The sequence below is a fragment of the Chroicocephalus ridibundus genome, chromosome 16, assembly GCF_963924245.1.
Source record: "Chroicocephalus ridibundus chromosome 16, bChrRid1.1, whole genome shotgun sequence".
Taxonomy (NCBI): Eukaryota; Metazoa; Chordata; class Aves; order Charadriiformes; family Laridae; genus Chroicocephalus; species Chroicocephalus ridibundus.
Genome location: NC_086299.1, coordinates 2,433,026 through 2,450,609, shown reverse-complemented (window position 1 = coordinate 2,450,609; position 17,584 = coordinate 2,433,026). Strand labels below are relative to the sequence as shown.

General features: G+C 56.4%; 2 protein-coding genes across 4 annotated transcripts; one reads left to right on the top strand and one right to left on the bottom strand.

Annotated features, from left to right (window-relative positions):
- Nucleotides 1-1,063: 1,063 nt before the first annotated feature.
- On the bottom strand, nucleotides 1,064-9,281 carry KLHL21 (kelch like family member 21). Of its 3 annotated transcripts, XM_063354094.1 has the most exons (6): nucleotides 9,165-9,281; nucleotides 8,577-8,840; nucleotides 6,962-8,001; nucleotides 5,125-5,530; nucleotides 2,846-2,918; nucleotides 1,064-2,483 (listed from the first exon to the last, which is right to left on the bottom strand). In XM_063354094.1, exons 3-6 carry the CDS (start codon nucleotides 7,992-7,994, stop codon nucleotides 2,190-2,192), a joined length of 1,806 nt encoding a protein of 601 aa, XP_063210164.1. In that variant the 5' UTR covers nucleotides 7,995-8,001; nucleotides 8,577-8,840; nucleotides 9,165-9,281; the 3' UTR covers nucleotides 1,064-2,189. The 3 variants fall into 3 exon arrangements, with proteins under 3 accessions (XP_063210164.1, XP_063210165.1, XP_063210166.1); XM_063354095.1 differs by lacking the exon at nucleotides 8,577-8,840 and having other exon boundaries at nucleotides 9,165-9,275; XM_063354096.1 differs by lacking the exon at nucleotides 8,577-8,840 and having other exon boundaries at nucleotides 6,962-8,067; nucleotides 9,165-9,240.
- Nucleotides 9,282-9,370: 89 nt separating this feature from the next.
- Nucleotides 9,371-16,175, top strand: PHF13 (PHD finger protein 13). The gene is made up of 4 exons (XM_063353674.1): nucleotides 9,371-9,518; nucleotides 9,961-10,062; nucleotides 10,448-11,000; nucleotides 11,426-16,175. The coding sequence occupies exons 1-4, from the start codon at nucleotides 9,480-9,482 to the stop codon at nucleotides 11,650-11,652; spliced, it is 921 nt and encodes a 306-aa protein (XP_063209744.1). The 5' UTR covers nucleotides 9,371-9,479; the 3' UTR covers nucleotides 11,653-16,175.
- The last annotated feature ends 1,409 nt before the right edge of the window (nucleotides 16,176-17,584 follow it).

Here is a 17,584-nt window from a genome sequence, read left to right as displayed (position 1 = left end):
CTTGGGGCTGCAACGCCAGTTCAGCTGCGCGGCACACGCCGTCTCTGCCCAGGCACGGCACGGACGGGCTGCTTCGGCCTCGCGCGTCGGTGTGGTGGGACACGGCCATAACTCGCGGAAAGGAAGAGGCCGCCCCGAATCGCAGGCCCCCGCGCTCCCTCCCGCCCGCGACAGCGCCAGGGAGGGTTTTCACTTCTGAAGCGAGAGGCTGCGGCGGCCGGGCCAGCCCCTCCGCCCGCGCGCGGCCGGTTCAAGGCACTGTCAAAGTCAGACCTGGAGAACAGCCCAGGTTTCACGAGCAGCTCTCCCGAGTTCCACGGCTGAGCAGCGCGGCACAAACCAGCGTTCAAGGCAAACCAGACTTCTCTAAAGCTGTGAAGACGCTGATGTGGAGATGGGGCTCTGGCACTACTCAACCCAAGGGCAAGCCAGAAGGCGTGCGATCAAGTATACGGGCATTCCGTCTCTCAAACAAGTTTAAATTCAAATTCTTTTCCTGCTGGTTAAAAACAAAAGATGGAAAAAGCAAATGCATCCAGCCAACACTTCAGCCCTTGTCACACTTTACAGTGTTCCTGCAGGCGCGACGCTCATTCTTGGGTGTGCCGTGCCGCAGTTTTAGCTCTTTGCTTGTTCAAGAAACGTTCCGTGAGTGAACTGCTCGCAGCTTCTCTTCAGCTACGGTAGAGAGAGGAACCACAGCCCAAGCCAGCTAGGTCACTTGGGCGAGTATAAAGGCAAATCTACAGGCCAAAAAAACCAGCAAACCTCAAACAAAAAGAAGAAAAAAAAAAACCCCTAAAATAACTACCTTTCAATCCGCAACACTCTGGCTAATTCCTACACCTTCACTAGAACATCTCAGTGGCCTTTTCCCAAGAGCTGCTGCAAACCGGAGGCGCGACAGGCACGAGACCCCTCCGACGGCCCGGTGGGTTCCTGCACACGAGGTGACGCATTTGGAAGCGATTCTGCGTCCGGGTATCTAAGCACTGCCAGCAATTCCGCAAGCCTGTGGTGAATCTCCCAAGGAAGCTGTGCTCACCTTTCCCGGTAACAGTTGTTTGGTTTTTTTTTTTTTTTTTTTTTCTAAACTAGTACAACGCCAACTTAGCTCCTTTAAAACAGTGAAGAAATAAAAACCAGCCCTTGCTGCAGGGGGTCGATCTGCCCAACCCAGCGCGCTGGCCGAGAGCTCGGCACAGAACCGACCGCAAACAGCCCTCGCCACACGCAGCAGCTTTTTCTGCCTGGTTCTGCCCCGCCGCAGCGGGAGGCGAGAGCGGCCCCAGGAGTCACCCCTCGGGCCAGCTAAGGGGGGAACTCGCTCCCCCCTTCCCCTTACAGGATGGCACAGCCGGGGTGATCAGAAATGCAAACAATCTAGCTGTGAGAATGGGATTCAAGATAAATAAGGGTGTTTCTTCTTAGAAGGAAAAAGTGCTGTGCTAGGAAGGGCTGTAAAGCAAATACCTGCAAACGTTTCAATGCTGCAACTGAAAAAACCCCACCGAAATACAGGAAGAACTGACGTTCAGACAAAGGGAAAGGTGAAGCTTCATAACGCAGCCTCGGGGAGCTCCCTGCTGCAGGACGCCCGTCCCTTCCGAAGGCACGAACGGGAACCGAAGGCCCACGTTCTCGTATGAGCCTCACCCCGAACAGGGCTCCAGCTCTCCTGGGAAGAGCTCTAACCTCTAACCACGCAGAGGAAGACGAGCACAGGACGTCCGTCTTCCTCCCAGGCACTGAACAGAGGTGGGGTCCAGACCTGTCCTACCAGACAGACCCCTCCCGAAAAAGAAACTGAAGGAAGGAGTTTGGTGGCAAACGAAGCATTACGGGGTGAAGGAGCTCCCTGCAAAAGCTGCCTGACCGAAAGCCGTAAGCTGCGATGCTGCGGTGACGTTCAAGGCAATCGCTTTCCTCAGAGTTCACCCCTCGGGTCTCCTCTGTGGGCAGCGCGGCGCCTTCTCCCACCCCAGGGAAGGGCCGAGGGACGCCACAGCGGGGGCCTCGCTCTCTGCCGGCTGCGGTTCCGCAGCAGCACGTCAAACACGCAGTTTTCACTCCCTCTATCATCAGTACGTTTGTGTTTCCAAGCACCGGTTTGCCACTGCCTTCTCTCAAAGCAACACTGGTTCTGGATAACGAACTCGCGTCGAGCCAGGGGTCAGCACTTTCCCCTGCTAACGAAGCTCGTTAAGGTTCTGGTCGTGAAGGTTTTGGCGCTGCCTGTTCAAGTTGATGGTGTTGTCCAGCGTGATGCCGTCATCCTCCTGTGTGGTTTCCGGCATGAACTGCCGGAATATGCTGACGCTGCCGTGCCAGAAGATGGGCTCGGGCAGTCGGCCCACCACGCTCCATGTGCGCGTCTCAGGGTCGTAGGCCTCCAGGACGTCCGAGAGTTCAAACGTGTTATCGTAGCCGCCAGAGACATAGAGCTTCCCGCCGAGCACAGCCACGCTCCCCCCAACGTGAACCTACAATTTAAAAATAAACATACACAGCAATCAGAAAGGAGGGGTTTCCAACGAGGCACACGATAAAGCTGTCGGGTACCGTCCTGCAACTGCTCCCTTGGGCGGGACTCGGCGCCCAGCAGCGGCTGCCTCTGGCTCCGAACCAGCGCTGCCCAAACACCGGGAGGAGACAGAGTTTTCTTCCGTGCTGGGCTGAACCCGCCCACGCAACCACAGCCCAGGATTCTTCCTTCCAGTGTGATACACTTCAGTGCACTCCATGGGCAAGGGGTTACAACCTAAAGAGCGCCTGGTTTTCTAAAGGGAAATGAAGCCAATTTTTAACACTTGAAAGGCATCCAGTAGGCTGGTAAGCATCCTACCTGAAGCATGGCAGGGATTTTATCCCACTCGTTCTTCGCTGGATTGTAAACATCCACTTCAGCCGAGTCATCTCTGTGGGAGATAACACAAAATTACTCTGCTGCGTTTTGAAAACCTCCTGCCTTGTGAAACCTGAAACATTCAACAGCCTGAAACGCTGCAGTGAGCACTTCTGCTCCAGAGCCACTACATATATCGGAGACCAAAGGGTTCCTGCACAAAGGCGCAGGTCTTGATGCAGACGCCAACTCCAAGTCTAGCTGAGCCGGAGGAGCTGAGAGAAGAGCCGGCGAGGGCAGCGTAATCCCCCAAGGCTTCTCCCACCCGCTCCACTCACAAGACGGAGGGCGACAGTGACAGGCGAGGGACGTTTGCAACGCGGAAACGTGCGCTGCTGACACAAGAATGCGAAGAGGACAAGGTCAGGGCAGCCGGAGAAGTGCTGTCAGTCACTCCAAGACAGTCCTGTTACAGACGGATTCAAAAGGCTGCAAGGAATATTTTATTGTCTTTGTATCTATTGTGACATCGCACGCTGCCACGCACTGTGCGAGTGACGAGGGATCGCTATCCATTGCTGACATGAATCCGAGCAGGGGAGGGAGTGAAAATAAAGGAGGAACCTCACCTACAACAGCAGTTGTCTGCTCAGCACGACATGTCGTCAGAAATCTGTCTGAGCCTGCAGCGAAGCCGAGGCGTGTGCCCTGGGACTTTCTGGTCACACTCTGGACACGCTTTAAAACCAGTTTCTTGAGTCTGAGCTACTTTTGCGATGTACCTGGAACTGAACGGCTGTTCACCTGAACAAAACACCTTTTCCGTGGGCACGTGTAAGCAGGCGCTCCAAGCCCCAGGGCACTGCGCTGGTACCCACCTTTCCCCCTCCGAACCCAGAGCTGGTACCTGCCTTGGGACTTAAACGCTGCTGCCAAGCCTGAAAGAACCGCTGCTGCCCACGCTTCCCGTAACCAACAGCAGCAGCGGAAAACGCCTGCGAGTCTGCAGCCGAAGCCCCCGATAGGCTGGAGGGAAACGAGGGGCAGCTCCAGGCGCTGGTGACAGCCAGGCCGGCACCTCCGTCCCGTCCCAGGGGCAGCTCTAAGAAGGACGCAGCTGAAGACCAAAGCCTCAGCACCATGCCGGATTTACAGTTACAAAAGTAGGCCCGCTAGAGGGAATCGTCAGTCAGAAGCTTTAGTCTGAGGTATTAAAACTAACCAAAAAATGAGTTTGCAATTTTTATTCATAACCTGCTCCTCTGTCCTCCAACAGTTCTCTTACAGCTTTATACAGAGCAGCAGTCCACGCGCAGCACGTGAAATGAGGGGAGAAACCTGACGCCGAAAATCTCCTCATTAACTCCTGCAGATGCATAAGCAATCAGAAATCCTGAAGCGTCAATCATCAGTATTTTAAAATGGATAAGAAAAAGGAAAAGCTATAGAATCAGCTCGCAACAAGCAGCCAAATAGCTACACCGCCCCTGCCAGTATTTACTGAGAAGCAGGTGCCTCAAAGCACTACCTGCGAACAGCTGCCAGGGACCACGACACTCGGCTGAACCCAACGGAATCAAATAAAAGGACTTGGGTAGAAGTTGCTGCTTTATGCAACGCCAAGAGGAGATTAAAAAAAGAAAAGTGTCTGGAGGCCATCACAGAAGTCTATGTTTGCTCAAAGTCAACACAACAAGATGAAATGCTGCAGCGCTAGCATGCCTTTCAGTTTATTTTTAATTAAGTGGATAACTGAAGTATTTGCGCCACCAGGACAGCTTCAGATGGGTAATTAAGTCCCAATTTGGAAAGGCGCTTAAAAATAGTGACCAATCATTTCATCTTCAGTCCTCTTATCTCTGCTGAGACGGAGGATGTCCTCTCCCGCGCTACAGTTTAACATTTTCTTGGAGCTTACTCGCTTATTTATAGCAACAAGGGGGGTTGAACCAGAAGCCAAGAAAACTGAGAAGTCTATTTCCAAGCAGCGCTGCTGACTTCAGCCGGATTTACACCTGGCTATTCCCCAGCCCGTGGGTTTAGATTCAGACATTTTTATGCAATTTTAAGCATAGTTCTTTGAGGGCTAGCTACAAAAGAAGTAAAGGAGAGAGGTGTGGGGGTTTAGACCCACCTGCACCAGCAGAGGAAGCGCTGCCGTGCTTTCCCAACGCAGTGCTCTCCTACGACCACCTGCAAAATCCGCATGCCTTCCCGGGGAAGCCCTGGGCTTGCCCAGAGGGGACGCGGGGAGGGAGGCGATCACCCCCCTAACTCACCTTATGAAATACATGAGGCCGTTGACAGTGACGGTCTTCGGGGCGAAGGACCAGGGGGGCAGGTGGCCGCAGTTCACAAGGGACCAGAGGTCGCTGTCGGGGTCGTAGCACTGCATCACCATGGACTCTTTGCCAGCCAGGGAGCCGATGGCGAACAGCTTGCCGCGGCACGAGGTGGTGGAGCAGTTGTCCATGGGGTACAGCATGGGCTGCAGAGCCTCCCAGCTGTCCACCGAGTGGTCGTAGCGCTCCGTGCTGTCGGAGGCGATCACGTACAGCAGCCCGTCCAGGACCGTGGAGCTGTGGTATTCTCTGGCTTTCAGCATGGGAGACACCTCCGTCCACTCGTTCACGCTGGAATTGTACCTCCAGACGCAGTCGTACAGCCTCGACCCGTCCGATCCTCCTGCAGCACAGCACACCACATGTCACAGTGTGGTTTCACAAAGGGAAGAACTACGGGGCGATGGAGGAGAGGGCTCAGCTCGGGATCTTTGTTGTGTCTTCCAGCTACCCCTCCTTAACACCCACACGCGCTTTTCTGCTTCCCAGGGCTGTACATTATGAAAATTCCCCCACACGCTACTGGGGGACCACAGTGGTGTGCGCTGTGAGGATCTTAACAGAACTGTTGCACTGTTTCTTTCCCAGCAAGCCAGGAAGCATTTCTCCCGTGTTGTTCCTAGACTGTACTCAGCCACGACTCAAACTGACTCTCCCAGGTTCGACTACCTCCATCCTTCCAAATAACCGTTTTCTTCCCCATTTTGCAACCCCCACTCTGTCAGTATCCAGAAGCTGCCGTGACGTAGTGGAGACTAACACTCACCAGTGCCTGGCTGCCAAGGCAGCGTTACTGCCGGCAGCACGGAAACCTTCCAACCCCCCCTGCCCGCCCCACGACACTGACACTAAGCAGAACGACCGAAGATCCCCGCCAGCAGCAGCCTCGCCGGAGCAGAGGGCTCTCGGCCGTATCGCTGCCCCCAGACCCGCCTGGGATTGCTCCTGAAAGCTCCCATGGGACGCAAGGGCATCCACACAATCGAGCGGTGTGGTAGCCCGTCATTTTTACAACTCTGCCCTTAAAGCAGAGCTTTGTTTTCTGCTCACTGACTAGAGAATGAACAGTTTTCTGTTCACCTGCATTTGACCTGCCCTTCAAATCTTTGTCAGCACGTCCCGCACACCCAGAGCAAGCTGTTCTGCGGCGCCTGGTTTCCCAGGCCTTGGTGTGTTACGGCTGCCACAGGGCGGCCACTCCAGCTACAGGGACGTAGTTCAAAGGAGGCATCTGCATGCAGATTAACAGCCAAATTTACACATCTGTGTCACCTTGACAGAAGTAATTATAGCCCCAGTGGACTGTGAGGAGGCAGGATTCGTGCTGGGGAAGGTACTGTGACTCACAGGCACTGGCTGGGTGAGGAACCGGGGGCTTTCTGACACACCTCGGCCTCAAGCACACGCTTGGCTTGTGATTCATGGGGCTCTGAACCCAAGCACCTTCTTCACAGCCAGAAATTCAAAACCCTCTCAAGTCACTACTATTCCCAGAGCAAGCGGTTAGAAAGTTCCACCAGTACAAGATCTGTGACTTCTGCCCACGTGCTCGGGAGCATTAGTCATGACAAAATACCTCCTGGACTGAGACCAGCTGCTAAATCCAGCACTGACTCCAGGAGTCCCTATGCCTGTCTTCAGGCTGCAGTTGTACTGACCCGAGCAGAGCTTCAGACTCTCTGCCACCCTGAGAAAAGCCAAGTTTCCCTGCTAGAACCCATGTATTTTCAATGGAAATCTCAACACTAGTGCTTTTGTGCTCCCCACGCCTTACCGGTGACGTAGATGTCGTTGCCCAGGGCAGCGACGCTGTAGCCCCCACCCAGGTGCTCGGGGAACTCGGCCAGGTAGCGCCAGTGGCCAGTGCGTGGGTTGTAGCAGTCAACGGTGACGAGCTCGTCGCAGTCACGGTCGCAGCCACCGACGAGGACAAGGATCTCGGCCAGGCCGGTGGAGGGCCGGGGCCGCATGCGGGCACAGGGCCCCCGGTCGTGGCGGTCGAGGCGGGCGGCCTGGAAGTCGCGTGCCTCACGCAGGAGGCGCAGGCAGGGCGGGCAGCGGGCCACCAGCGGCTCACCCTCCACGTGAGCCAGCAGGTAGAAGCGGCGCACGAAGGGCAGGCGGACGTGGGCCAGGAGCTGCGGCAGCAGCGGGGCACGGGCAGCAGGGTCAGCGCGTACCCAGCGCAGCGCCAGCTGGAAGGCGGCCTCCTCCTTGGGGACGCAGAGCCCGTCGTCCCGCAGGTAGGAGAGGAGGCGCGGCAGTGGCAGCCGCTCCAGCTGGGCGCCCAGCTCACCCACGTGCCGCAGGACGAAGCGGTGGGCAGCAGCTGCCAGTGCCGGGCAGGCGAAGGCCTCGGCGAAGTCCTGCATGTCCAGGGCGTTGGCGGGCTCCAGCTGGCGCGCTAGCCAGGCGCCACAGGCCTCCTTGACGGCGGGGAACTGCAGCAGGTCAGCGGCGCGCAGCAGGCGCTCAGCGATGTCGGGGCCCAACCCGCCCACCCGGCCGGTGTAGGCAAAGTCGAGGAGTCGCGCCAGGCACTCGGGCTCCACGCCGTGCAGCCGCACCCGCTCGGCCCGCGCCTCCCGCAGCGCCCCGCCGAACATGGCGCGGAAGTAGCCAGAGGCAGCGGCCAGGACAGCACGGTGCGCCCCAAACTCCCGGCCGCCTGCCACCACCGTCACGTCCAGCAGGCTCCGCTCCGCCCGCAGCGCGCTCAGCCCCCGCAGCAGCGACACCGCGTGCGCTGGCTCCCCCGTCGCCGCTGCCGCCGTCCCACCGCCGCCGCAGCCGGTGCTCGCCGCCATATCGTGCCTGTGGGAGAACACACGCTGTGTCACACCCTGCGCTGAGCCCCTTGGGATTCAGCCCTGAGAGCAGCTTGCAGGACAGAGAGAAAAAAAAAAAAAAAGAAAAAAAAGCAAGAAAAAAAACACAGAAAAAAAAACCAGAAAGAAAAAGGTGGGTTAGGTCAGGGAAAAACGTCCTCTGGCTGGGAAGCGGGATAAACTAAACAGCCCTCGAAAACATCCTCCTTCCCCCGTCACAGAGGAGCGTCAGTTGCATAACGTGCTGGCACTGCCAGCAGCCTTCCCTGCTTAGTCTAATTATATTTTTAAGAAGCCCGTGTTGAAGTTTCCCAGGATTAAGGCAGCCTCGCAAGAGCCAGGCAGAGCTCTGTAAACCCGATAGCTCTGTGAACGTTGCGCCTAAGCCCCCGGGCGCCGTGTCTCTTGGACAGGGTGCCCAGGGGAGCAGCCCCACCGCTATTTGAGGAGGTCTTTCCTGAAAAGCGAGGTGCGGAGGCGGGTGTTCCCAGCAGCCGCTCTCTCTGAGCCCCCTGGCTCTGCCGTGCTGCCCCTTATCGAAGGCAAGGCTTGGCTAAGTACCTCTGAAGACCTCCCGTGCTTGGTCTGGAAGCGTTACGGCTGGTGTCCTGCCAGACCTCCCTGTCCCCGCTCACATCCAGCTTGCTCAGTAATCACTTCCAGTCAAATAAATGCCATAGCAATAAAATTCTTCTGTACTAAACTCGTTGCCTTTTCAGCCTTTCTGGATGCAACGGTCCCACGTAGCCCGCGCCATACTCAGCAGAGCGGGTGCGATACGGGACTCCTCCACGGAGAATACGAACCGCGGGTACGGTTGGGGCCCTGCCAGACGGGGAGGCGCGGGAGCGGTGTGAGGGGGGGCCGGTCCCCGGGCCCGAGACTGCCGCTCCGGGCCCCGCTCGGGGGCCCAGGCCGCGGCCGGGCGCAGCCATCGCCCTGCGGGCGTGGCGGTTCCACGTGCCGGTGCGCCGTGTCCCAGCGGAGCGCGGCGAGCTCGGGGCCGGGGCTGGTGAGAGGCGGCCGCCCTGCCCTCCCCGCCACCGCCGGCCGGGCCCTGTCCCGCGGTACACCTCCCCGTCCCCCCAGGGCCCACTACAACTCTGCGGCAGGACCCGCTCCCCGCCGCCCCGGTGTCCCCGGGCTCACCGCTGCTCCCCGCCGCTCCCCGCTCCGCTCGCCGCCACCCCAGCCTCGCCCTCCAGCGGCCCTGCCCCGACCGCCGCTCCCGGCGGCCCCCGCGCCAGCCACCGCGCAGGCCCGGACTACGGCTCCCAGCGGCCCCCGCGCGGACGGACTACAGCTCCCGGCAGGCCCCGCGAAGGAGGACTACCGCTCCCAGCATCCCCCGCGCGGGCGGCCGCCCCTTCGCCGCCTCCCGCCGGTACCGAGCGGTTCGCGGGTGTCGGCGCTGCCCGGTTGCCGCTGCCGTCCCGACCCCGCCTCCGCCTCCCGCGCCGGGACATGGACTCCGACTCCTGCGCCTCCCCGTTCGCCCCGGAGGTGAGCCGGGGACCTGGGTCGGGGCGGGGGGGCGTCTCCCGCCGCCCGGCCCGGCCCGGCCCGGCCCGGCCGGCGGTGCCCGCTCCCCGGTGCCGTTTCCCTCCGCCGCCCCCCCCGTGGGGCCGGGGCCATCTTATGCCGCCCAAGCGCGGCGGGCCGGGGTGAGGAATGGCGGCGGCGCGCCCCGCCGTGTCCTGCGGCGGGGGGCGGCCCACCGGCGGGCCCGGTACCGAGACCGGGGGTGCGGTCGGGGGGTGCTTTGGGGTGGGGGGGGGTGAGGGGCGGGGGGGCGGCGCTGCCCGGTACCGCCGCGGGGGGTGGGGGTGGGGCGGCGCGGGGAGCGGCGGCGGGCGGGGCCGGCTGCAGGGAGCGGCGGCGCCTCCCCCCGCCCCCCCGCCATGCCCGGCCCCGCGGCCGCCGCTGACCCCCCCTTCCCCCGCAGGACTTCTCCCCCGCCGCCCGCCGGCACCGCACCGTGGAAGACTTCAACAAGTTCTGCACCTTCGTCCTGGCCTACGCCGGCTACATCCCCTACCCGCAGGAGGTGAGCGGGCACCGGGCACCCGGCGGCCGCACCGGGGCTTTTGTAAGATCAGCCGCCTCCGCGACGAGTCCCCGAGACAAAAGGGGGAACTCCGGCGGCCGCGGGGGGGCTGCGAGCCACGGGGTGGGTGGGTGGCCGCGTTTCGGGCGGGGCGAGGAACGGTGGGGATCCCGCAATCTCTCCCGCCACCTCCCCCGCACCCCGGGCAGCTCCGTCCGCGGCTCTGTGCCGCCGGAGACCCCCCCCCCGGCGGCCCGGGGAGAGCGGGAGCCCGGGCGAGATGGGCCCTGCGAGGCAGCGCCTCAGGGGAACGGGCGCAGCGCCTCCGCCCGCACGCGAGTCAGTCCGAATTAATGCTTTTATCCGCTTCCTCGGCGTTTTCCAGGAACCGCCACTGAGGAACAGCCCCAGCCCCCCCAACAGCACCGGAGGCACCATTGACAGCGATAGCTGGGATCCGCGATTCAATGACATCCCCTCTTCCGTTTCCCTGCCCGCCAAGAACAGAAAGAACTTTAGTCAGCTTAAGCGAGCGAAACCCTACAGTTCCCTGTTCCAGCGGGCAAAACCCGGCAACTTCCTGCCAGAGCGAAAGCAAATCGATAAGATCAGGAAGAAGAAAAAGCTGAAGAGGAGGGAAACGGAGGTGTCTGCAGAGGAGGACTACGAGGAGAAGCTACTGGAGCTGGAGGGGGAGGACTCTTATGTAGAGACACCGATGAGCCCCTCGTCTGAGGGCGACCCTCAGTCTGCGGCCGAGCACTGCTCGGTGTGGGACTCTGACACCCCTTCCAGCGTCTCCTACCCTGCCGTGACGGCCGAGCAGACGGTGGAGATCCAGAGCGTGGGCAAGCGAACGGTCATTCGGCAGGGCAAGCAGGTGGTCTTTCGGGATGAGGATGGTACCGGCGATGACGAGGACATCATGGTGGACTCAGGTAGGTGGCCTGGCTGTCCAAGGAGGGTTAGCCAGGTGGACGCGGTGGTGCTGTTGCCGATCGCTTTGGTACTTTACTTGTAGCATGAGGATAATGGCAAAGTGTGCTGCCTGGGCAGAATTAACAGCGGTTGGGTTTTTGGGGGGAAGGAGGGGGTTGGTGGGCTGCTTTTGCAATAAACTGAGTGAAAAGCTGTGGCTTTAGAGCAGCAGCTGGTTCTTCTCTCCTGGATTATGGCCTCTCATGTACTGCTGAGAGTCTCTTCCTGTGCAGGAGAGACTAGTTTCACTTAAGATGTGGAAGAATCAGCCAAGTGCCTGCCTTTGAAACCCAGGTACTTAACGTAGTGCAAAAGGAGAGTAAATTCCCGGTGCAGGTGAGAGGCGCTGGCTGTCAAAAACATAGCTTGCTGTTTGGCTTTGCAGATGACGATTCGTGGGACCTAGTCACTTGCTTCTGCATGAAGCCTTTCGCCGGGCGGCCGATGATCGAGTGTAACGAGTGCCACACCTGGATCCACCTCTCCTGCGCCAAAATCCGCAAGTCGAACGTCCCAGAGGTCTACATATGCCAGAAGTGCCGGGACTCCAAGTTTGACATTCGCCGTTCGAACCGTTCCCGGACGGGCTCGCGCAGGCGCTTCCTGGACTAGGGGAGGGGGGCGCGTGCTGGTGCTGCGCGGGCGGGCGGGCGAGCCGGACCCTGGCCGGGAGGCTGGGCAGAGCTCCCCCGAACTGCTGCTGCTCAGGCTGAAGGGCTGCCCGGCCGCCTGCCGGAACAGGGACGAGGAATTGCCATGTCAGGGGCAGCCGGGGCTGGAAGAGGCCGACTGGTCAAAACTGCTGCTAGATACCGATTAGCTCAAGGGACAGACTAAGCTCTCTGGGTTCGGTGGGGTTTTGTCCGGTTACGACTATGAATTGGGTGATGTCTGGGGAATGTATAATACCTTTGCCACGTATGTTTTCTCATCCCATCGGGAAACTGCAAACCTTCTCTGTGCTAAGAGACTCCTCCTCCTCCAAAGAGGGAGGAGGGGGGAATCCGTGTGAAGAGTCTGAAAAGTAAATGGCCATGTGTTTTAATTTTAATGTAATATTATACCTGCCCATTTGTCCATATATATCAATCTTAGATACTCTAAGGCTCCGTAGGAGTGAGCGTCAATGCATACTGACCTCTGTGCGACCGGCCTCCTTCAGCGGGCCTGGGCAGTAGGGGAGTTCTGGGATTTGGCATCGTTCACCTGGAAACAGGACTTCTTCCTGCGCCGAGGGACCGGCGCGTTTAAAGAAGGGAGCAGCCCTTTTTCTGGACGGGCAGCGCTGGGGATTAGCAACATCGGATTTCTTCCTAGAAGGTCTCTTTTTCGTGACTTTGTTTTGCATGACTGGCTCAAATGTGTGTATGGGGGGTACTGTTTGCTCCACTTCCCAGCCCTTCGTTAAACTCTAAGGTGCTGTTTTAAGAAGACGCTGACTCTCCCTTTTCTCAGCACAGAATTCAAACGTGGACTGTAAAAGGAGCCGTAGTAAACTTAGAACCTGGCAGGTCTGGTTTGGGATTTGATCATTTCCATCCGAGTACTACAGCTGAGTTGAGTTTTGTTTTCGCTGTTTGTTTTTTGAGAATGGATTTGTAATCAGAATCTTTAACCTATTGGTTGCAAATTATACAGAGAAAAGCAGATGCAGGCTATGCAGCTAGCAAGATGAAGTGCAATGAAGATCCATCCGAGGCAGGGGAGGACAGGAGAGCGCTGAGGCCCCCGCCGATGCTGCGGTCCCTTGACGGGACTTCCTGGGGCCTCAGCCCGAGGGAAATCCATTCAGAAACGTGCCAGGGAGTTGAGGCTCATGAGCATGGCCACCAAGACGGTGGCATTGTTCCTCAGTGACCAAACAGAGTGAGCTGTATGTATCGCACAAATTTGGTTTATGTTTTGAGGTATTTCTCTGCAGTTACACCTGATGAACAACGAGTGCTCTGTCCGGTGGGACCGTGCGGGGAGTCACTGGCCGTACCACGGCTGAGGCAGGACTGGCCACACTGGTAGGAATGTGTCCACGTTAGTCCTGCAGATACACCGCGTTGGACCACCCGCATTATCCGAGTACTGGCTCATCGGGAGATGCATCCTGGTGATGACCAAAGGTCTTCCCGGTACACAGAGCCAGGTACCCTCCTTCCGATGGCTGACACGGGGCTGACAAAGCTCCAGGCCCAGCAGTGACATGCCTGCGGCTCCGCTGCGGGGGATGCGGGGGTGTGAGAGCTCTGCCGGCACGGGTCAGGACGACGGAGCTGCACCACGTGCAACTGTTCTTCTGTCCTGCTTCTTTATAAAAATCCCGTTCCACCAAGCCGCAGCAACTGACTCTGGGTTCTGAAAACCAGCTCCAGCTTCTGTAAAATCTTAAGACCATGACTGTGGTACGCTGCCTTCCAGAAGCTACGTGGAACCACCAAGGAGTTTGCCAAAGACTTGCCCCTGATGGCTGCCTGACTGTCCTTTGCAGCCAGAAAAATAACCAAAGTTCTCAAATGCTGCCATTTCACTCTGCAAACTTTGGAAGATCCCAGTCGCAAGCTGCGTAAGGGTTGGACCTGCTCTGGAATTTGTATCTCTGAGTTTACAGTGTGTCTGCAATTCAACTGGACCTCCGTGCAACGCGTTCCCTGAAGCTTTTATGGGAGAAATGGCAAACTGCCAAGCGAACTGGCTCTTTTTCACAGAGGTTCGATACTAATCAGCGTGACTGACTCTTGTTCTGTTACCTTTTCAGATTTATCCAAATAGATGGTGTCCGACAAGTCCAGCACGTTACAATATCAGCAGAGAGAGAAAAAAAAAGTAACATCTCCATTCTTTTAGTTCATCACTTTCAGCCATGTATAATTATAGTTTAATTCAGAACTTTATTTTTTCATTAAAACTGTTTTAATGAAACATGTTTTTTTTCTTAAATGTGAAACAAGTGAACAATGATTTTGTTTTATTCCGAATTCAGGAGTCGGCTGTTATGATTTATTGGTGTGTAAAGCAGTTGTGCCAGGTGGCAGCAAGACTTGATGCTTCACGTGCTCTTCCCTACAGGATGCGCAAAGTCAGGTGCAGATAGAAGTGCTGCAAACGCACCTTCCATGTGCTGGCAGGTATCCCCACCTCTCCTTGCAGCAGTTGCTCCTTGCCCAGCCCCTGCTGTAAGGTAAATTGTGATGGGTCCCGTTCCTGGCGCAGGGACAAGCATGGGCAGGGGGGAGCGATGTGGGCAGGTGATGCCGGAGCCCGGAGTGGCCGAAGGCAGATGGGCCGCTGCACCGGGCTCACTGACGGGGACCTGCGGAAAGGTGTGGAGGCTGGCACGGGTCCCAGGGGAGGGCTGGGGTCCTTGGTGGAGAGTGCCTGAAAGGCAGGCTCGGTGTGAAGAGGCCAGGCGCGCGGCAGGGTGAATCACGGCAGGTGAGACTGCCGGCCAAGGTGGCCCCATGTCTGTCCCGCCTGCCTGAGAGCCTGATCCCTGCAGGACTGGGCACTGCAGCCTTGGAAACACCTGGCCTGCTCAGCCAGATCCAAAAACCCCCTTTAAACCCTCTGTGAGCTGCGCCAAAGGGGAGTTCCTGCCCTCCCACCCCTGGGTGGCACTGAAGACCCCAAACCACCAAAGGGATGCTGGTGCCACCCCTCAGCTCCTGTTCGTGCCATGATCCTGAAGGCGCTGCATTCAAAGCAGAAGCCTTGACACCTCGGCAAACTTAAAAGACAGCTTGCATCTCTGGAAATGGCGCTGGACAATATTAGAAGCTAAGCTCTGTCTGCTTACAGCTTCTATTTTAATTCTGTTCGTAGTTTTGTGTTTTATATAGTGATCAATAGAAGTCCCCGAGGAGTTGTAGCTGTAAAATGGCAGCTTCTCCCAGCGCAGAAATGGTGGTGGTGAAAGCAGCGGTTTTTTAAGTGGGGCTATTCTTACAGTGTCTTTAAAACCTTGCACTGATAGAAAGTAAGGACGAGAGTAGGTATTCAGCAGGAGAGACCAACCCAACACCTGGCTCTGAGGGAGGAGATGACAGGACAGGGAGCGGACTCCACTGTGTGGACACCATTCAGCGACCCTCGACAAGGACAGATGCTGCAGGGAAGCAAAAATGGAGCTGGAGCATTAACTACTGCAGAGAAGAACCTGCTGCAGCAGCCTCACGGATGGGGAAGGGTACTCGCAGCACTTGAAAGCAGAAAAGCAAGAGTCTGAACCTTTGGTGGGCTGATCTGGCAGGAAAAAACAAGCTATATACTTTTTATGATGTTTAGCCAGGGAACGGGGCAAGGCCTGTGTCAGTATTAATCACGAGGGATTTTACTTTAACGAGAGCTGCAAATTCAAATGTTCAAAGTACAAAGTTAATGTTCATCTGCCCCTCGCACAGATTTCTTTGCGGTTAGAGAGAAGGTTAATTCCGAAGTGCTGTGGGGAGACAGCGCAGGGGGGAAGGCAGGAGAACGGAGCCCGATCTCTGAGAACACAGCTGTGACCGGGGAGAGCACCCGCCTGCCGCCAAGCCCTGGCCATGCGGCCGAGCCGTCCTCAGGTACGAACGCGCTGCCCGAGTTGCACGGGACGGGGGCTGGACGGCTTTCACAGCAGAACTGGGGCCTGGAGCTGTGGCTCCTTGTCGCCTTTCACTGGCTGGGCCACCCTGGGACGTGGCTGTCAAAGACGAGAGCACACACAGGAAAACAAGGGAAGACTCCAAAAAGTAAATCCTAAACCTGTATCTCCACCTCAAGAACTTCCAGTTTAAAGGCTCTGGCTGAAAAGACCAGCACAGGTTCCCAGATCCCTATTAAGGTATTTTAAGCATTTGCTGGGTCAATTAGAGACGGACGTGTCACCTCATGTTCCTATGGCACTTTAAAGTTTGCACCCAAAGATGCCACCCCGTTACAGGTTTTAAAAGCTGGAGCAGGAACAACGCACTCTGCCTCTCAGAAACGTTATCTGTCAAGTGTAGCAATACCATGGGATATCTTGGAGCACTGAAGCAGTTTTTAGAATCACACTGCTATTTCTCCACATTTTAGTGTAGACAATATGCAAGAAAACACTTTCACGAGAGCAGGAACTGTCTCAGGAAGTTGTCAGAAACGAGGAGAATTGTTTCATTGCACAAACTTTTTTCATTAGATCACTCCTCAGTGTCACTGCCCTGCTAGATACAGGCCTATGGTAAAATTCTGCTTTGTAATTAGCAGTAAACATGTTGTCACTATTTTGCACTTGCTTATGCAAAACTTAATTCTCCTCCTGGGAGTGTTTTGCCATATCCGAGTCACTACAGACCGGCCCTTACTCCTGACCAGACGCTTCATGCAGTGACAAGGCACGGACAAGGAATTCCTGGTGGAGATTTCTGCCCGGTCCAACTCGTTGCAGATAACGTGATCCAAAGAGGTCAATAGGCAGGATGTGACAGAGGGTGCAGTTACATTTACAAAACTTGCAGCCCTTGCTTTTCAGGAGTTTATTTTCAAGAGTGTCCTACAGATGCAAAGGGACCATGGGCTATTTTTCAGCTGAATATAATTTATTGCACGTTTTACATTTAATTTCAGATCAACAGAACACAGCAAGTGTTCTGAACATTGAATCTGTTCAATCCCAACAGCAAGTGGAATAAAATCCTGCACCAGGAACTAACTGGTCACAAATGAAGAGTTTTGTTTTGTTTTTAATAAAAACAAGCGAACACCCCTTCGTTGTATCCACTTGTTTTTTAGCGTGGGGGCATCTCTTTCAGACTGGCTTAAATAAGTCTGCTTTTGGAAATCTAATTCTCCTGTTACAAGGACTCGAGCAAAGAGAACCACCGTTGCGCAGAAAAAGGGGCCAGGTACGCGTCAGGAAATGATTCATGGCAGTTGTCAAAAGCAACACTGCGCTGCCAAGGTACAGTTGGGTTTTCCCCTCTGTCTCTCACGTGTAAGCAATGAAGGCTGTTCTGGGACTCACCCAGAGCAGAACTGTGACTGAGAAAGAGCCACTGTTATTCCTTTTCTCTATGAAAAAGACGGGGCAGTGTTGACGTATGCAGTGTGTAGTAGATACTGTAAGGCTGCCGTTTCCATCTGCTGTGTCACTACAACAGGACTGCCCTTTTTCCTGGTAAGTCACTGGCGTGGCTTCTTTGCAAGAGTAATCCAATGGATTTATGTCATAATTGATGCTTTTTAGAAAGGGCAGCTGAATTTTACGTTTTCAGCTCTTTACCCACTCGGCATCTGTCCTCACTCTGGTCTGATTTACTTGTATAAACTACATTCCTCTTTTTCCTAGAAATAAATTAGATGGGAAAAGACAGTTGCCTCATCAGAATCAAATGAAACGAACTGCTGTCCTTCTCCCCCATTTGCTTTCCTCTCTCCTTGAAAACCTTGATAGTACACGGTTCTAGGTTGCAGAAGAATTAATAAGACTATTAAACCCCACGTCCTTGTCTGGAATAGCAGTGTCTGAAGTGAGCAGCTGGATGGATTCATTCTGAAGAGGTCCGTGTTACTACAAAAGGCAAAGAACTTAATTCCA

Excerpts from the sequence above, each read along its gene's own strand:
- KLHL21 (XM_063354094.1), bottom strand. The coding sequence starts at position 7,994 with ATGGCGGCGAGCACCGGCTGCGGCGGCGGTGGGACGGCGGCAGCGGCG. Across the intron at positions 2,919-5,124 it reads GGCCTCATGTATTTCATAAG|AGATGACTCGGCTGAAGTGG; the intron begins GTGAGTTAGGGG and ends TATCTCCCACAG. Across the intron at positions 2,484-2,845 it reads AAATCCCTGCCATGCTTCAG|GTTCACGTTGGGGGGAGCGT; the intron begins GTAGGATGCTTA and ends TTTAAATTGTAG.
- PHF13 (XM_063353674.1), top strand. The coding sequence starts at position 9,480 with ATGGACTCCGACTCCTGCGCCTCCCCGTTCGCCCCGGAG. Across the intron at positions 9,519-9,960 it reads CCTCCCCGTTCGCCCCGGAG|GACTTCTCCCCCGCCGCCCG; the intron begins GTGAGCCGGGGA and ends CTTCCCCCGCAG. Across the intron at positions 10,063-10,447 it reads ACATCCCCTACCCGCAGGAG|GAACCGCCACTGAGGAACAG; the intron begins GTGAGCGGGCAC and ends GGCGTTTTCCAG.